The sequence below is a fragment of the Coturnix japonica genome, chromosome 1 (assembly GCF_001577835.2).
Source record: "Coturnix japonica isolate 7356 chromosome 1, Coturnix japonica 2.1, whole genome shotgun sequence".
In the NCBI taxonomy this organism is placed as follows: domain Eukaryota; kingdom Metazoa; phylum Chordata; class Aves; order Galliformes; family Phasianidae; genus Coturnix; species Coturnix japonica.
The window spans coordinates 71,603,224-71,619,946 of NC_029516.1; the positions used below are offsets into that span (position 1 = coordinate 71,603,224).

The 16,723-nt window shown below is 47.9% G+C and overlaps 1 protein-coding gene across 1 annotated transcript; it reads left to right on the forward strand.

Annotated features, from left to right (window-relative positions):
• The first annotated feature begins 1,480 nt into the window (after positions 1 to 1,480).
• Positions 1,481 to 16,648, forward strand: LRRC58 (leucine rich repeat containing 58). Its single transcript, XM_015874783.2, has 4 exons — positions 1,481 to 2,045; positions 9,366 to 9,494; positions 10,772 to 11,049; positions 12,416 to 16,648. The coding sequence occupies exons 1-4, from the start codon at positions 1,546 to 1,548 to the stop codon at positions 12,622 to 12,624; spliced, it is 1,116 nt and encodes a 371-aa protein (XP_015730269.2). The 5' UTR covers positions 1,481 to 1,545; the 3' UTR covers positions 12,625 to 16,648.
• The last annotated feature ends 75 nt before the right edge of the window (positions 16,649 to 16,723 follow it).

Sequence of the window (16,723 nt, forward strand, 5' to 3'; positions counted from 1 at the left end):
GCAGGTTGACTCAGCTATTGAGGAAGGGAGTGCTGAGTACCAAGTGTTGCCCTCTGGGACAATTGTAGAGACTGCAAGTGGCAGGGAAGGCATTCTTTTCAAAAGACAAATTGAAGCAACAGACAAAGAAGTCCCACTCCTCCCTCTGTATTCCCTCCTGTACGTGTGTGAAATTTATCAGTATTCTGTAGGTTTCCTTAGTGCACTTATTTTACTTGATTTTGTAATATTTTGAAGCGGGGGTGGGGTTGTGGGGGGGTTGGATATTACTGCCAAATAAAAGGAAATGTAAAAAAGGACACGTTTCTTTTTATTTTACAACCCTCACGTCCTCATTTTGGTCTTCCAAAACCAACAAGAAAAAAGCCAGTTGCCTTTTGCACATCATTACTGGCGTTCGTACACAGATCTCCATGCACTTGACAAATGTAAGACGTAACCCTCTGTGGTTTCCAGATGGTGAAGCTGTAAAGAGAAGTGGGAAGCCGCAACCACAAGGTAAGCCAGCGGCAGAGGCACAGCCTGCAGCCACAGCTGCCTCCCAGCCACATGCTCGGAGCAATGGGATGGCCTTATAATCCATTCAGAACTCTTCTTGCTCCTCTAACAGCTGCCCAGCTGTGATGTGTGTCAGTTCGGGGTTCTGCCCTCTGTGGTCTCGATTCCTCCTGCTTCATGCAGACAGGTGTGTAAGAGGGGGTTACAGAGGAAAGGGCTGTTAGATCAGATCACAAGGTGAAGGTGAGTTAGGGTCATGCTGCTGAGAGAACAGCAATACGTTGTACTGGGAAGCATGCGGGGACACAGGCCATAAAGCTCAGTGCAATTGCTCTGTCCCATGGGCCATCAGAGCGGGGTCTCAGAACCTACTGTTTTGGGCAGTGTGTTTCACAAAACAAGTGGACCGAGTGGAAAACCCAGAGAGAAGTAAAAATAATGTGTTGTAAACTTGTTTTGTAAGGACAGATCGGAAGCCTTGGGCTGGTTGAGAAGCTGAAGGTTCCAGAGCTGAACTAGTCCAGCTCTAAATGTTTGTCTTTGGTTGTGTTCTGCTCTGGCTTTCATGCAAGAAAATCATGCTGACAGGTGCTGTATTAATGCGAAGTGATTCTGGTCCTGGGTGGGATGAAGAGCAAGCAGCCTGTTGCCCACCTCTAGCAGGCGCCTGTCGAGCTCTGACCTAATGCTTTAGGCAGCGAAGCACACGAGTTTATTGGTGAGTAGCTGTACTTGTGCGGCTACGTGCCCTTGCTCACAGTGCAGCTGAGCTTCCAGCACTAACAAGGCACTAACCATATCCCACCCCACACTCCTCTCCTCAAGCTCTCCTCGCTCTCATGCTCGCTCCGGGCTGGCGGCAGAATCCCTGCCTCCCTTGCGGCGGCCGGCCGGAACCCCGAAACATGAATTCGAACGCTCTGTCCCCTTCGGCCTCGGTCGCCGCCCCCCCTCAGCGGGCGGCGCGCCCGGGATCGAGCACGGCCCCGGAGAGCGGCGGGGCTATTCAGCTTCCCGGGCGGGCGGCCGTCGGTCACGGCGAGCGGGATGGCGGCGGCGGGCGGTGCGGACAAGGAGCCGGAGCTGGAGCCGGAGCCGCCTCGCCGAGGCCCGGCCGAGGGCGAGGAGGCGGCGGCGGCCGAGCTGGCTGCCGAGCTGTCGGCACGGCGCAGCGCGGAGGCCCGGCGGCTGGTGCTGTCCCCGCGGCGGCTGTGGGGCCCGCTGCCCGCCGGGCTGTCGCAGTGGTTCCCGGCGCTGGAGGTGCTGGACGTGAGCGGGACGGGGCTGGCGGAGCTGGGCGACGAGCTGCTGGCCCTGCCGCGCCTGCACACGTTGCTGGCCAAGAACAACCGGCTGGGCGGGCCCGGCTCGCTGCCCAAGGCGCTGGGGCAGGCCCCGCTGGGCCGATCCCTGCGAGTCCTCAACCTCAGCGGCAACCGCTTCGCCGAGCTGCCGCCCGCCCTGCTGGGCCTCCGCGGGTTACAGAGCCTCAGCCTCGGCGGCAACCGGCTGCACGGCATCCCGCCCGACATCCAGGAGCTCCGCAGGTGAGAGGCCGCCGCCCCGGGTTCGGGTGTCCCATCCCCCCAGGCACCTCTTGGCCTCTTGTGGCCGAGCTGTGGCTTAATGCCCGTGTGCCGCAGCGCTTCGTGCTGCCCCGGCCCTTGGTGCGTGTGGTTGGTACGAGTGTCGGAGCACGGAATGCTCCCTAGTTTGGTTTTAATAGGGTTTTAACAGAAGCTGAACCTCAGGTTTGGGGTAGCTCGTGGCTGATGGGCAGCACGGGAGGATGAAGATCTGATTGTGCCTTATGTAAATGCCAAGGCCTCTCTGCTGATCCAGAGGCGGTGTCATTAGGGTGCTTGCTTGTGATTTGGTTTTCTTTCTCTCCACCCATCCGACTGGTGGGAATCTGACAGGTCTGAAGCATAGAGCCCTGGGCTGCACTCGGGGTCACGGCACATTTGGTGCTGGGGTTTGATCAGCCTGCTGCAGGGCAATGACACAGAAACTGAGGGCTGAATCATAGTAATGGGGAACATTTTTGGGGTAGGAAGAGGTCTTATGTAGCATCCGTGTGGTACTGGCTGCCCACGTTGACCTGGGATGGGTACCTGCCACAATGTGGGAGCAGTGTTCTGACTTGTCGGTGTCACGTGGGCACCTGTGTGAGTTCTGCTGGTATTCGAGGCCTTGGACCAACCCTGTGCTTTTGGAGACTGACCTCTCCTCACCCTGGCCCTTCGCTGAGCAACAAATTGGAAGCGGTCTCTCTGACGCAAGTCCCAGCAACCTTGGCCCTACAAGACTGCGTTCATCCTGGTGCCTCAGGAGTGCTGAAGGGAAACGGTTTTGTCCACTGCGACATAAGGCAGTTTGGTATGGCACAAGGTGCTCTTGTTGAGGATCTGGAGCAGTGCTAAGCTAGGACTGGGAGGTGCTTTGAAGCGTTTTGAGTTGGGCTGCATCCTGGGTTGGGGTTGGTGTGTCGAGTGGGACTCTCAGCTTTTTATCTCTTCAGGAGCCATTGCTTCAGGGACAACAAAGAACATGAGCACAGCAACACCAGCTTCATAGGAGAGGAGGCCGATGTCAGAGATGACTTGCATTGCCTCCAGTAGCATCCGTGGTAACTGTCTGGGTTGTGCTTGGAATCCAGTTGTGACAACCTCTGAGGCAAAGGCTTCTGCTGCTCCTTGCATGCCCTCAACTGTGGTTACGATTCTCTCTCTCATTTTTCTCCCAACAAAACAAGCCTCCAGCCCAGTTTGTGTCACACAGCTGACCCCAGGAAGGCACCTGGCTGTGTCACACACACAGCACACAAACTCCCGCTACTTTCTTCCCCTGGCCTGCCCTGAGGCAGGATTCCTGTTTGTCCCGTCCTGTGGCTTTTCTTCCACTGGACATGCATGAGCCCCAGACCGACAATTCCGAGAGGGCAAATGCGGACAAAGCTATTGAGCTGTGGGTTTATCGTTACAAAGTGATGCGTCAGGTAGAAAAACTAAACTAGACCCGGCTTGTGTCTGCCGCCTCTGTAATCGCCGTTAACTTGTTGAACTTCTGCTAATGTGTCACCGTAATAAAATTGAACTTTAGCTCAAGGTAGTAAACCCTGCTCCTCCAGCTTCTTCAACTGGACATGTTCCTTCTGTTGGTGCTGCAGTTACTGGGGTTAGCGGTTCTCCTCATCTGCTCCAGCCTCTGATTATAGAGCCGAGCTGAGTTGCAGAGATCTAAAAATACTTCTCGTCTCAAGAGAATGTCCAAGCTTTGAATATTTAAAAAACTCTTATTAACTAAGCTTCGTGTCTTCCCTTTGCTCCTCGTACAGTTTTTGAAGGGGCAGTACATCAGTTTTAATGAAGATCAGGGATGCAGTGAGTAAGGAGTCCGTGTGGTGAGGCTGACAGGATGGAAAGCTCGCGGTTCTGACCTGCTGCGGGAGGAGAAACATACTGGCAAGTGCAAATGCTCTGGAATGAGAGATGTGTCAGGTGATCTCACTCACATGAAGGTAATAAACCCACAGCTTTGCAGCAAGCTGGGGTCAGGTCGTTTTAGCGTGTTCCTAGGGACTTGGCAAGGTAATGAACTGAGATGGATGAGAACCACAGCCAGTCCCGCTGCCTTACTGCTTCCAGCCTCAGCCATCCGCCTTGTCCTTGTCCCTGCCAGTCCTTGGGTGCTGCACAAGATCCTGCATTGAAAGTGGGTGCTTTTCAGCTGCTGGTGTTACCTCCTAGGCGCATTCAGGACTGTCTGCCAGTGCCATTGTGTTTGAGGCTTCGAAAATGAATGACCGTGATTGCTGTAGTGATGGCAGCAAGGTGGTGCTGGTCATAGCAAGCTGACACCAAGAATAAAGCCTTTGCTTCTTGTTCTATGCCAGCGATGTTGTAGAAGAAGCAGTGTTGCTCTTTCTTCCAGATTCCATGATCTCTAGTCTGTGGTGATCTGGAATAGCCTTTTAAATTTCTGAGAAGTAAATGTGAGCCCTACTGAATATTATGGCTGAGCCAGCTCCTCCTGTATGCTGCTGCTGCTCAGCTAGCAGTGTGAGCACAGTGGAAGACTGCATTGTACAAGGATTGCAGCGTTGGTTGTTGCTGTGAATTGAGGGTGGAAAGTGCACTAGCTGGGTGAGAGCAGCCCTCTTTGCATTGTTTTTGTGTTGCCCCAAAAAAGGTGAGAGCTGCAGCCCTCCCTCCAGCACAAACACGTGCTGTGTTTTCAGTGTGAGATGGTCACATGTCCTCTCTCTGGCTTGGCTCACAGCCCCAGCAGCTCCTCTGTGTGATGAGCATCACAGATATCTCGCTGCTGCTGGTCCAGCTGGGGGTGCGCAAAGAACTGTCATGTAATGTGGCTGGTGAGTTAGAAGTGCAGTCATTGCTTCTGCTGGGTTTGGACAAATTCTCTTTGGTGAGGCAGGATGTCAGTGTGCAGCTCTGGTCTTCAGTACAAAAAAGACATGGAGATTTTGGAAAGGGTCCAGAGGAGGGCCACAAAAATGATCAGGGGGCTGGAGCACCTCCCCTATGAGGACAGGCTGAGGGAGTTGGGTTTGTTCAGCCTGGAGAAGAGAAGGTTGCGGGGTGACCTCACTGCAGCCTTTCAGTACCTGAAGGGAACTTACTCCCAGGAGGGGAGTAAACTCTTTGAAAGGGCTGATAATAGCAGGACATGGGGAAATGGTTTTAAGTTGAAAGAGGGAAGATTTAGGTTGGATGTTAGGGGGAAGTTTTTCACTAGGAGAGTGGTTAGGCCCTGGAACAGGCTGCCCAGGGAGGTTGTGTATGCCCCGTCCTTGGAGGTGTTCAAGGCCAGGTTGGATGGGGCCCTGGGCAACCTGATCTAGTAAAGGTGTATGTTTGGTGGCCCTGCCAGGCAGGGGGGTTGGAACTACATGATCCTTGAGGTCCCTTCCAACCCGGGTCATTCTGTGTTTCTGTGTTTCACTGTTGGTTTTGGTTTATTGGTGCACATTGTCCTCACGGCTGTGTGCTTTGGGGGACATCTTGCCCTTTAAAGGGAAGAATCCTTAAGAACTTAGAGAAATGCCTTTGGTCCCCTGAATCTCCTGATGTGAGTTTCAGACTCAGTGTTCCTCTTCCAGTCAATATGCACATGCAGAGCAGCAGGAGCAGAAGAGCACAGAAAAGAAGCCGTCTCTTTCCAGGCATTTGCCATGTGTGTCCCTTTCCTTCTTGCTTGGAAACATGTAGTAAAGCCCAGTTACACAAAGGCTGGGATCAAAGGCCTCCAGCTCATCACCAGATTTATCCAAGGTCTGTGTCAAGGCTTAGATGCAATGAAAACCAGAGTATTTGCTTTTATTCATGGCAAGTATTAATCGTGTCAGACGAGCATACGCTTAAGAGCGGTTGTTGCAGTGTGGGAAACACAGGGAGTGAAGCTTTGATAAAGATACGGCATTAGGAAATCTGCTCGCTGCCTCCCTTTTTCTTCCCCTCTTCAAACGTTTTGCAAATGGTTTTTAGACAAGTGTTTGATCTCGAATTTGCATGTCAGCAAAGGCAGCGCTCTTCTCCCAGGAATTAACGAATCCGTAGAACAGGGTGAACAGGAGCAGACTGTGGGTTGCTTTTCAAATCCTCCCTTGCATGAGCCTCCAGCTGCTGTGGAAATTCCTTGTTAAAAAAGTTTCTCCTAAACAGACCTGGAGCTGTTTCAGGGTCACCGTTTCTTTTTAGATTACCTATTTAGATGCGTCTGTTTGATGTCGGCTGCTACATGTTATCCTAAAAAGCGTCTCTGGGGAAACTGGATGGGTTGCAATGTTGTCCATCTCCTGTGCCAGAAGTGGTTTTCCCCTTGAAGCGTGATGTGGAAGTGTTACGGGAATTGACAGGGCATTTAAAAATAGCTCCAAGTGGGCTCTTCTTAGTTACCGAGTGTGTTTGGGTTTGTTTTGTGGTACAGGACAACCTGGAAACATCAAGACATATTCCAGCAGGCACGTGCAGTCTCTTGGCGCCTTGTACGTACAGAATCACACAGAATCACAGAATGACCCGGGTTGGAAGGGACCTCAAGGATCATGTAGTTCCAACCCCCCTGCCTGGCAGGGCCACCAAACATACACATTTACTAGATCAGGTTGCCCAGGGCCCCGTCCAACCTGGCCTTGAACACCTCCAAGGACGGGGACGTTTTGCTTTGCTGCCACCACCTGAGCCACTTCATGGCTGTGTGAGCATTGCCCTGCTCCCTTTCTGTATGTAAAAGGATTTACATACATCTGGCTTTTCTGAGCTCCTAGGCTGGCTTTTGGAAATAGAGAAAAATTTGTTCTCTCCCTCTGTGTGCACAGTGATGCAAGAGGCCTTAGCTGGCCAGCACTGTGATCGTGCAGGTTAATGGTCCTCAGAAAATCTGGGTCCGATCTGGCTGTGAGAGGTTATGAACCGTGTTTGAGAGGTTACTTAGTGCGTAGTCCTCCTATGGAAAGCTGTGACAAACACCACGTGTTGCCTTATTGCACGCTGTTCCACAAGCTGCTGGTTATGGTATGGTGAGGGGTTTGCTGTCCAGGTGCTCTGCAGCCAGACAAGCTCCCTCACCTCATTTCCTTGCTCCAGAAGGGATGGCTCCAATCATTGCCAGCCACCGTGTTGCTCAGCCTGGTCAGGCATGTCTCCTTGAGCAGGGCTGCTGGAGAGCCAGCATCCTCACGGCCTCCACGTTGGGGCCTAGTGCAGTGAGGTGTGAGAACAGGAGTAGGTGAGCAGCAACCCGTGACCCGTGGTGTGGTCAGCCTAATTCTAATTACAAAATGCTCGTGTCTCTTTGAAATCCTCATCTGGGTCACGGTGAGCTTTCCTCAAACAGTTCTTTTGAGTCGACTTGGCTCCAGAAATGGCTGTTAGGAATTCCTAGGTCTTGCTCAGCCAAGATGAGAGACTGAATCCTTCCTAGTGAAGAAAAAGTAATCGTAGAACTGACCTAATTTGTGCATTAGAATGCATTACACACATTTAAATTGTAAGTACGAGACTAGTGCCGGTTAGTAATCTGTAGACCTCTAAAAAGCCATCCAGAAGGTAGGGAAAAGGAAAACAGTTTTTGAAGTCCTCTTTTGCTGGTAAAAGACTTCCTCTATTTGGTGGATTCTTAGTGATGCTTTGTAGCCTGGTGCTGGGGCTACAGCACCAGCTAACATCTTAGCTAGTCACCGTGCCCTCATTACGCAGCCCTTAAAAAGAACGGACTTGAAAGCTGTAAGTTTGTTGGCAGTGTTTTTCACGCTGAGTATGTGCAGTAAGCTGATCTTGAAACGTATTTTATGGCTTGAAAGGGATTTTGCTTCCCTTTTTCCCTTCCTCAGTAGTATGAGTTTGTAGCGGTTGTGTCTTTGAGCACAGAGGACAAAGAGTTAATTATTCACTTTCCTAGGACATGGAGCCCTGTACACATCTAAAGCTTATTTAAACATTGAAATCCACATTACTGAAATTCCCTTGCCCAACACTTTTCAACATGAGCTCCAGCAATGGCACAGAGCTAAAATATGCAAAGGAACTGTACCGTCAGCAGTTAATGCCTAATGAGACCCGAGCAGCCTAAGTCCATCTTGGGAAACAACGGAGGCTGGAGGACTTCTGGTTAAAATTCCTTTGTTAGGGGATCAAAATTCAATTATAAATGTTCTCCCCTTGCACACTCTGCACAACAGCCTCCATCCTGCCTCCACTCCTACAGGTTGTCCATTAGAAGAGAGGCTGTTCTTGAATGGTGTCTGATTTTCCTCTATGTACTCCATTGCATGTTGAGCATAACCTTCACAAATGCTGTCCCAGGTGATCCCTCAGGTGAAACAAGATTAATTCCTTTATTTCAGATAGGTTCAGCTTAAGGCTTAGAAGTGGCTTAATTTTGTAGCCACTTTATCATACCAGAGTGTGTACCACAGTTTGCAGTGGGCTCCTTTCCCAGCCAGAGAAGCTAAGTCTTCCTTTGCTTCCTTTCCACATGGCTGAGAACAGGCAAGGAAGACTCTGACTTTGTTTCATCGCAGGGCCTTGTGGAGATGATGTAGAAGAGAAGTCAACATCCAGTTGCTGCCACTAAGATGCCTGGTGAATACTGGATACTTCACTTGGTCAGAGGATTCTAGTGTCTCTGCTCAGTCCTGTCTCCCATCTGCTGAGTTTTGGCAGGGAGGTGTTTTTACTATCTAGGCCTAAGCTGGAGCTAGTACAGCCGGTGTCCTTGGTAGCTTTGTGCTCTGTGACATCGGTGTGCTGAAATCAGTCTGCTTGACGTGTGTGCTTGCATGACTCCAGTGTACCCTGTGCTCTCACAGCTGGAGTGCTGTGGATATGTGAGTTGTATCAGAGAGGGATTGGAAGCCACTGACTTCTGAAAGACTGCAGTTAGTCTCCAAAGAGTCAGATGGCACCACACTGTGTGACTAGCCCTCATGCAGGGCCAGTGCCACTGGGATTTTTCAGGGGGAACCACTGCTCACACTTTATTCCTGTTGAAACTGAGAACTCCCACTGGCTGCAGCAGGAGCTGTGTCAGTGCTGCAGACTGTGTGTAGGTTGCTCTTCCTTGGAAGGGCAAGCAGGAGCTTTGTAGAGTTGGTGTCTGGTGCCTGTCTGCAGATGTAACGGTTGCTGCAGGAGTCTGGAGGTAAAGCTCGACCTTATCTGTTGTGAAACAGCAGCTCTATTGTAATCTTGATGTGTAACAGTTTCTTCTTTCCCCTCAGCAAATTATTTCACACTTAGTCAGCTGTAGGTTCTCTTTGAGAAATGCGTGAGATGGGAAGGCCTGCTGCTAAACGAGGCTGGAAATGACCTTAATGAAATGATGCAGTGTTTTCTCTTTTTCAGCTTGGAGTTTCTGTACCTCGGAGGGAATTTCATTACTTCAATTCCACCTGAGTTAGCAAACCTGCCTTCTCTGAGCTCTCTAGTGCTGTGTGACAACAAGATTCAGAGCATTCCACCTCAGCTGGCACAGTGAGTATTTGCTGTCATCAGCCAACAGCTGCAATTAACCCTTTGAACTCCTCCTTCTGCTTTTATGGATAAAAACAAGTGGGAAGACCTATTTGTCCTTCAGTGTTTCAGTCAACATGGAGATCCTTAGTGCTGCAGGCAGACTGCGAAGATACAATGTGGAAATCTCAATCAAAGTGGTGTAGGTAAAGAAGTTGCCAAGTGTACGCTGCTAAGTGAACCAATAGATGCATGCAGGGAACCCTGAGAAGTACCTGAGCAGTTGGGCTTATATAGCTGCCATGCTGCTGTGATTTTAGTGATGAGTGTTTGATTCGTCTTGTTTTAGCCAAAGCCTTCCTTTGTTTGCCTTTATTCTGTACCATCCCTTGTGTTCCCTTGGTATTCCTTATTCTGGGATCTGAGAAAGTTTTAGCATTCATTAAATCCTACAACGCAGCTCTAGAGAATTAGATACTGCTTTATTATGTCTTGCATAATGGGGAGAAGAGGATGCTTCAAATGTTGTACGGGTAGTCTTAAGATGGGAGGTGAAAAATTCAGTGTGTAGTTGTAACCCCAAAAGCAGTTGGATGGCAGCATGGTGTTTTCTCAGTTGGAATTTGATGGCTTAGTGGGATTATTCTTAATGTACAATGCTTAATGAGTCCAGGTGTCTTGTAACTTGTACTAACTTGAGAGCAGCCCTGGACATTGTGCTGGAACATGCCCTCTGAAAGCTAAGGTACTGCTTGTCACCCATGCAGACGCTGGCCTGGCCTGACCTTGTTAAGCTTTTAAGATCTGGTGTATCACAGCACAGGCTGATGCAGCTGCAAGCGATGAAAACGTGAGGCTTCACAGAGCTGGCTGCCTACCAGCATTCATCTTTAATGCATGAGGGAGAGCAGGTGACTTACTCAAAGTATCGCAAGGAACCATTTTTGGTGCATGCACTGGGTACAAGGAAACATTATCTCCTGCTGAAAGCAGCCAGTCTCTGTGCTTCTGTTTTACTTTTTTACTGGATGAGGGGACCGTGGGCTGTGTATTGAGAGGCATACCAGCGTATGGAAGACTTTCTTCAACAGGCATTCAAGAGTTGAGCCAAGCTTTCTAGGGCATTGTGAGTGCTGGGGTAGCAGCATCTCCTTTAGCATGAATCTGTGCTTTAAAAAGAAGAAAATCCGAAGGGAAGAACTTGTCAAGAGGGAGGAGAGTCATCAGGTCTGTGTGTAATGCAGCTGTGGAATGACTTTTCTTGCACATCCTGACTGCGTTTCCATCTCCATCCTTAGGCTGCATTCCTTGCGTTCCCTCAGCCTGCACAACAACCTCCTGACTTACCTCCCTCGAGAGATTCTTAACCTGGTTCACCTGGAGGAGCTGAGTTTGCGAGGGAACCCTCTGGTGGTTCGCTTTGTCCGTGACCTGACCTACAACCCCCCAAGCCTTCAAGAACTGGCAGGACGCACAATTAAAACTCGCAATGTTCCCTATGCTCCCAGTGATCTCCCAGAGAATCTTGTCCGCTATCTGAGCTTGGCCAGCAACTGTCCCAACCCTAAATGTGGGGGTAAGTTTACCTTCATTGCTCTATTTCCTGATTATACCTGATGGGTTTTCTTTCCCCATTACTTGTCATGTCTCTCATAGCTCAGCCAGGCTAGATATGAGATATGCTGTTGCATCAAATTCAGTGGCTGCAGCTCTCCTGAAATGTCTTGAGGGATCCCGATTCACTCACTCTTCTTAGGAATAGCATTTAAGGTTCTAGCACTGGTTTACTACAATTACATGGAAATGTCAGGCAGTGTTTCTGTTGGAGCCCTGACAGCTCATCCCAGCGCTCCATTGTGCTTTTATCTTCTGAATTTTCTGACCCTTCTGCTCTAAAATAGCTCAGACTGAGTAACTGACAGGAGAAGTTTGGCAAACTTTTAAAATTGGGCTGCTGAACAGAAAGCTTCCTTTCCAGACAGAAAAAAGAGAGAGCTGAAGTGCTTGGTGGTTAACAAGAGCATCTTTTTAGCTGTTGCTTGGATAGCTAATGTGTAGTACCTGTGTGAAGAGGACTTGTTGATAAGCCCGAAATCCTTGGGCTTAATTTGGCTTAATGCTTAAGCTTTATTTGGAGTAAATGATCTGTGCATTTGGCCTTGAGAAGATTAAGGAAAATCATTATTATATACCCCGCAGTCATTGTGCAGTTTGTTATCTCCATATGGAACAATATCAAAAGAGGTTCAGTAAGCAAAGGTGAAGGGCTGCAACTTGTGTGTTGGAAGAGAAAGAAACGTTTCCTTTTTTAGAGCTTTGCATGGCCTAGAATAACAGTGCATTGGTTTTCCTCTTTTCTCGCTTTTCCTGATGAATTAGCACAGCTCTGCAGTGTTGCTCTGACACTGCAGGAGAAAAGATTGCTCCGTACCAGCCAGGACTTGAAAGACTGCTGGAAACTTCTGAAAATGTCAGTGTCTAAAATCACTCTCTGTGACAGGAAGAGAAGGTAATTGTGCATTACAGCAATGCTGTTGCCATGGCAAACAGCATCCAAACTCAGCGTGGTGACTTCACTCAGGCAGAATAGAAGTGGAGCCATGAAAGAGAGAGGGTCTATTTGTGGACACATTTTTGCTAGCTGGTAGAAGTGGTTTCACACATTTGTAAACAGAGTGGGTGAATTAATTCAGCATTTAAAGAGGAGCTTGCAAATTCCCAGCCTGAGATTTTTACCAAGGAGAAATGCGCCAAGGAGAGAAGTTGTACGTTTCCATAGTCCTCTGGTCCCTTCTTTCTCCAGTATCTCTTCTGCTTCCGCACTGAGTGCTGTGTTAAATGCTGACGTAAGGCATTTGCACTAAATGCAACAACCTCATGGAGCACGTGAATTACTCCTCACACAGTCTCACTTGTTGTTACTGTGCCCTCTGCCTTTCCAGGTGTCTACTTTGACAGCTGTGTCAGACAAATCAAGTTTGTTGACTTCTGTGGGAAGTACCGCATCCCGCTGATGCACTACCTGTGCTCCCCGGAGTGCTCCTCGCCCTGCAGCTCTGCCTCCCAGAGCTCCACTTCCCAGAGTGAATCTGACTCCGAGGACGAAGCCAGCGTTGCTGCACGCAGGATGCAGAAAGTCCTTCTGGGATAACAGAGAACAAAACAGGAAGAGCAGAAGGAAAAGTGTTTGAAAAGTAATCATGGGACAGCAAAGCATGAGCCCTTGGCCAGAAGGGCTCACAAGAAACTTTCCTCAAGTCCTTGTAGAGGGCAGAGCACCTTAGCAAGCCTCGGCTTGCTTGCTGTAGCGCTACTTAGGAGAACTAACTCAGTGGATACTGCCTGTAGGGCACCTGGGGTTGTTAGAGATGTCTGCTGTCTGGGTGACCCCCTCATGTGGGCTGGGGAGGGGCTTCATCCTGACTGGCAGGTCAAGAAGCGTTTAATATGTGACACTTCACAGGACTTCAGTCATCCTACAGAGCAAAGGAAGCTGGCCAGATCTTTGAACACTGTGGTAAATCAGGAACAGGCTAATGATGCCATATGGGTATGCATGGATCCCAATGTTTTGTATAGCGTTTTGATTCTTTATTGTCTCCTTTGATTTCAGTTACAGATCTTGAACCCATCCACCGAATACGGGAGCTGGATATTTTTGTCATTGTTCAGGAGTAGATTTTCCAAACTCTGGTTACTGCTCCTTTGCCTGGAGACACAGGGTCTCTGTGCTGCTGCAGGTATTACAGCCATAGAACTGAGCCGCCTTTTTTCTCCTTCATTACACCAGGCTGTCCTTAGTGCTTCCTCCTAACGGTATTCCTTTTTATTTTAATTCCTTCTGCCTCTTCCCATTACACTTGGAGTGCTGCTTTTTTCTGATGCCTTCAGAAGATGGATCAGTTGTTCTGTTGAGACTTGAGATTGTTATCTCGGACCTGTGGCCATGTGTGCCTGTGCGTGGGACCAGATGTGATGCGCTCCATCATATGTTTGGGTCTCAGCTTGATGAAGCAAATCTACTTTCATATCTGAACTACAGGAAAGGTCTTAATTGGTGTTTCCTGTCCTTAAGCGACCATGCTTCTGTGCTGCAGCAGCTAGCTCTCCTATGCTTGCTGCAGCGCTACCATCTATCTTTAAGCTCATCTATTTAAAGCAGAGAGCACCTTAGTGAATTGGAAGTGCTGAGAGGCGTACTGCAGAGAGCAGTTTTTGGATATATGTATTCTTTTCTTGCCTTAACACAGAGGAAAAGCCAGTACAAAAAAACATAACACACCTTGTCTGTTTGTCTTGCTGGGGGTGGTTTTGAAGCCCCTTCCTTACGTGCATTTGCTCTTGCTGTGATAGAGGAGTCAGGGTGTCGGACTGTCCAAGTAATACATTCGCTTACCTGAAGCTATGCTTAAAGGAAAGCCACAGAAAAATTGTGAGTTTTTAAGTGTAACACCTGTTGGTGTTTTGCTTAGTGAGAGCTGCCCGTCTCAGTATTTCCAGCAGACAGTCCTTTGGTTGCAGTCTCAGTACAGCAAATCCAGCTGTGCCTTGGATGCATGAGCAGAGCAAATATTTCATGTTAAGAAACAAAATGAACAAGCACAACTTTACTTAACACACTTTGGTCCTAAGGGGGTAATTAAAAACCTGTGCTTCTCTCTTGCGTTCGGAAAACACATGTGCCTGTTAGGATATCTTATGGCAGCTCTGTGTTAATGGTCTTGTTTAATTATGCTTGACACTTTATTAAAGCACTTTGATAATTCTCCTCTTTGTAATTAGCTTTAGCGGTTTATTTTTTTTAAGCTACAATTTTCCTTTTAATGTGACCTGACAAACAAGGTCTGTGAAACTTTATACATTCCAGTCTGTCTCAGTGTGCAGGTTTAACTTCTTGCTTTGCACTTCCTCGACAGTACTGATTGCTTCCTTGGTTGCCTTTGCAGAGGACTTGAATTTAAAAGAAATTATCTGCTTATTAACTATTGCAACATACTCTAAATCCTGCAACCAACGAGTACATGAGGAATTGAATCACTCACGCTCTTTGTCTCTCCCAGTCATTTTCACAAGGGTATCTTTAAGACAGGTGCATGTACAAAGCAACTGGGTATCACTCGGGGAAATTCTGTGAGGTTTGCTTAGAAGGAAAACCCCCCAGTTTTGAGAAGAAAACAACTGCACACTGTTGGTGAAATAGGGATCGGTGAGTGGCCGATGGCTCCTTCATCTCTTCTTTCGGATGCTTCTTCCTGTCCTGATTGAATCTTGTCGTGTGCTGTCATGCTAAATGGCAGTAAATTGATTGCAGAGCCACAATTTTAAGTTCACTGTTATTTTTTGCCAGTTAAAGTGAATGACATAAGGTGAGATTTCAAGATCTTTTGAGCTCAGGGCTGTGGAGTACTGCCTGCCTTTCTTCTCTTGAGTAGCAGCTCTCTTGAAGTGATGTATTTTTCATTGGACAAAATTAGATCCCACAGCCACTTTGCTGCCACAGTTCCTGTTTGCACGGTAACACCTATGTGTGTGACAGGCCAAGATGAGTGGTGGCTGCTTCTCATTTAGCTCCTTCCTCAGGTGCATTTTCTTGCCTAACCAAACAAGCAGCCCATCTCTACCCCATTCTAATAGTGCTAATAGACTAATCTGTTTTTATAGCTGCTTTACCGTAGCCAGGTCAAAAGTTGACAACTTATGCAATGGATATCTATACGTTTTAGACTTGATATAATGTCTCTTTAAAAAACAAACAAAAAAAAAACATTATATATATTTGTGAATATAGCTAATGATTTTTCTTTGTGCTGCTGGGATTTTAAGTGCAATTCAAGTAAGTCAGAATTTGGAACAATCAGGGACTTGTAAGAGATGTGACTTGTTAGTCGTTTTTGCCGTGGAGGTGGATGTGAGTGCTAGGGATACAGGTTGGTACTTACAGTGCCTAACATACTGAGCCCCCCAGAAAACAAGATATTCAGCATTTTTAACCCCTGAAGACTGGAAAAGGTACTGGACAATAAAGTAAGTAAGAAGAAACTTGAATATTTGCTGACAGATGGTAGATTTCTACCATCCCTTCCTTGGAGGCCCTGGGGAGCGGGCAGTGGTTTTGCCAGTGCTCTGGCTTGTGGCTCTTTATTTTTTTGCCATTTTTCAATAGTGTATTTCAGTCGCTTCCGATGCGCCTCTGGCTGCAGTCTTCAGTCAGTGTTTTGGTATCATTCCCCTAGTTGCTACAGCAGCCCAGCACGCCCTGGCTTTTGAAAATGTTCTTAAACTGGGATATAAGTGTGTGAAGGAAAGTTGCTCGTTCCACCTTCCCTGCAGGGTCGAGGGCCATGCCGGCATTGTTCCTCCGTCTCGCCATCTCCTTGCCAAGGGGAGCTGATGGTGTGCTTCTGAATGCAGGTACTGAATAGGAACAGTGGGATCACAGGGAAAAGAAGCAAAATATCAACTTGACTGGGAGCAATTTCTACAGTTGCCAGTTCTTTTATGTTTGTTATTCTTTAATAAGAGGTGAGACCTGAGGAAGTCGGTAATGAATATTTAAACATACTCTGAAGTGGCCAGATGCAGTTTTTCATGAGCTTCTGTCCTGGTCATTTTGAGTCTTTGAAATCTTGTGTTGAATTATAATGGGAGTAGGGGGGAGGGAAAGGAAAACCAGCTCCTTTTTGGTTCTTACCCTTGTTGGCTATAATGAATGGAAGGAATTTAATCCAATGAAAGTAATGAAACTTAATCCCTGCACTGTTGTCTTTGTTAACCAGTTCAAAGAACTATTTTTAATGCATCTTATTCACACCAGGCAGATGAATTTCTGCCATTGCCACCCCCCAACTGGGGGTACTTCAAGTAGACTACTTCAGAATGCACACTAATGCAGCAGTAACTCTATCTTGGAAGCTTCCATTGATTATTTCATTTGCCTGCCTGGATAAAGGATTGGGCTTTTACTGACCTGAACGTGAAGGCGAGAAAGGGTTCTCATCTAGCCCTCTGGTTGCATTTTTATCATGGCCGTTTGTTTCAGGAAGCCTTAAAAAAGTGCCTTACGTTTTTTAAGATGTATTTTGCTAAAAATGTCCGAATGCAGGATATCTCTAACATTATTTCATTATGAGCTGTAAAACAAACCATAAACACTAAAACCAAAAATGTTATTTCTACAGCTGTGTGTGTCCATTATTTGCCTGACGTCTCAACTCGGGGTATTGCTGAAGCAGAATGCAGAGCTGTGAACG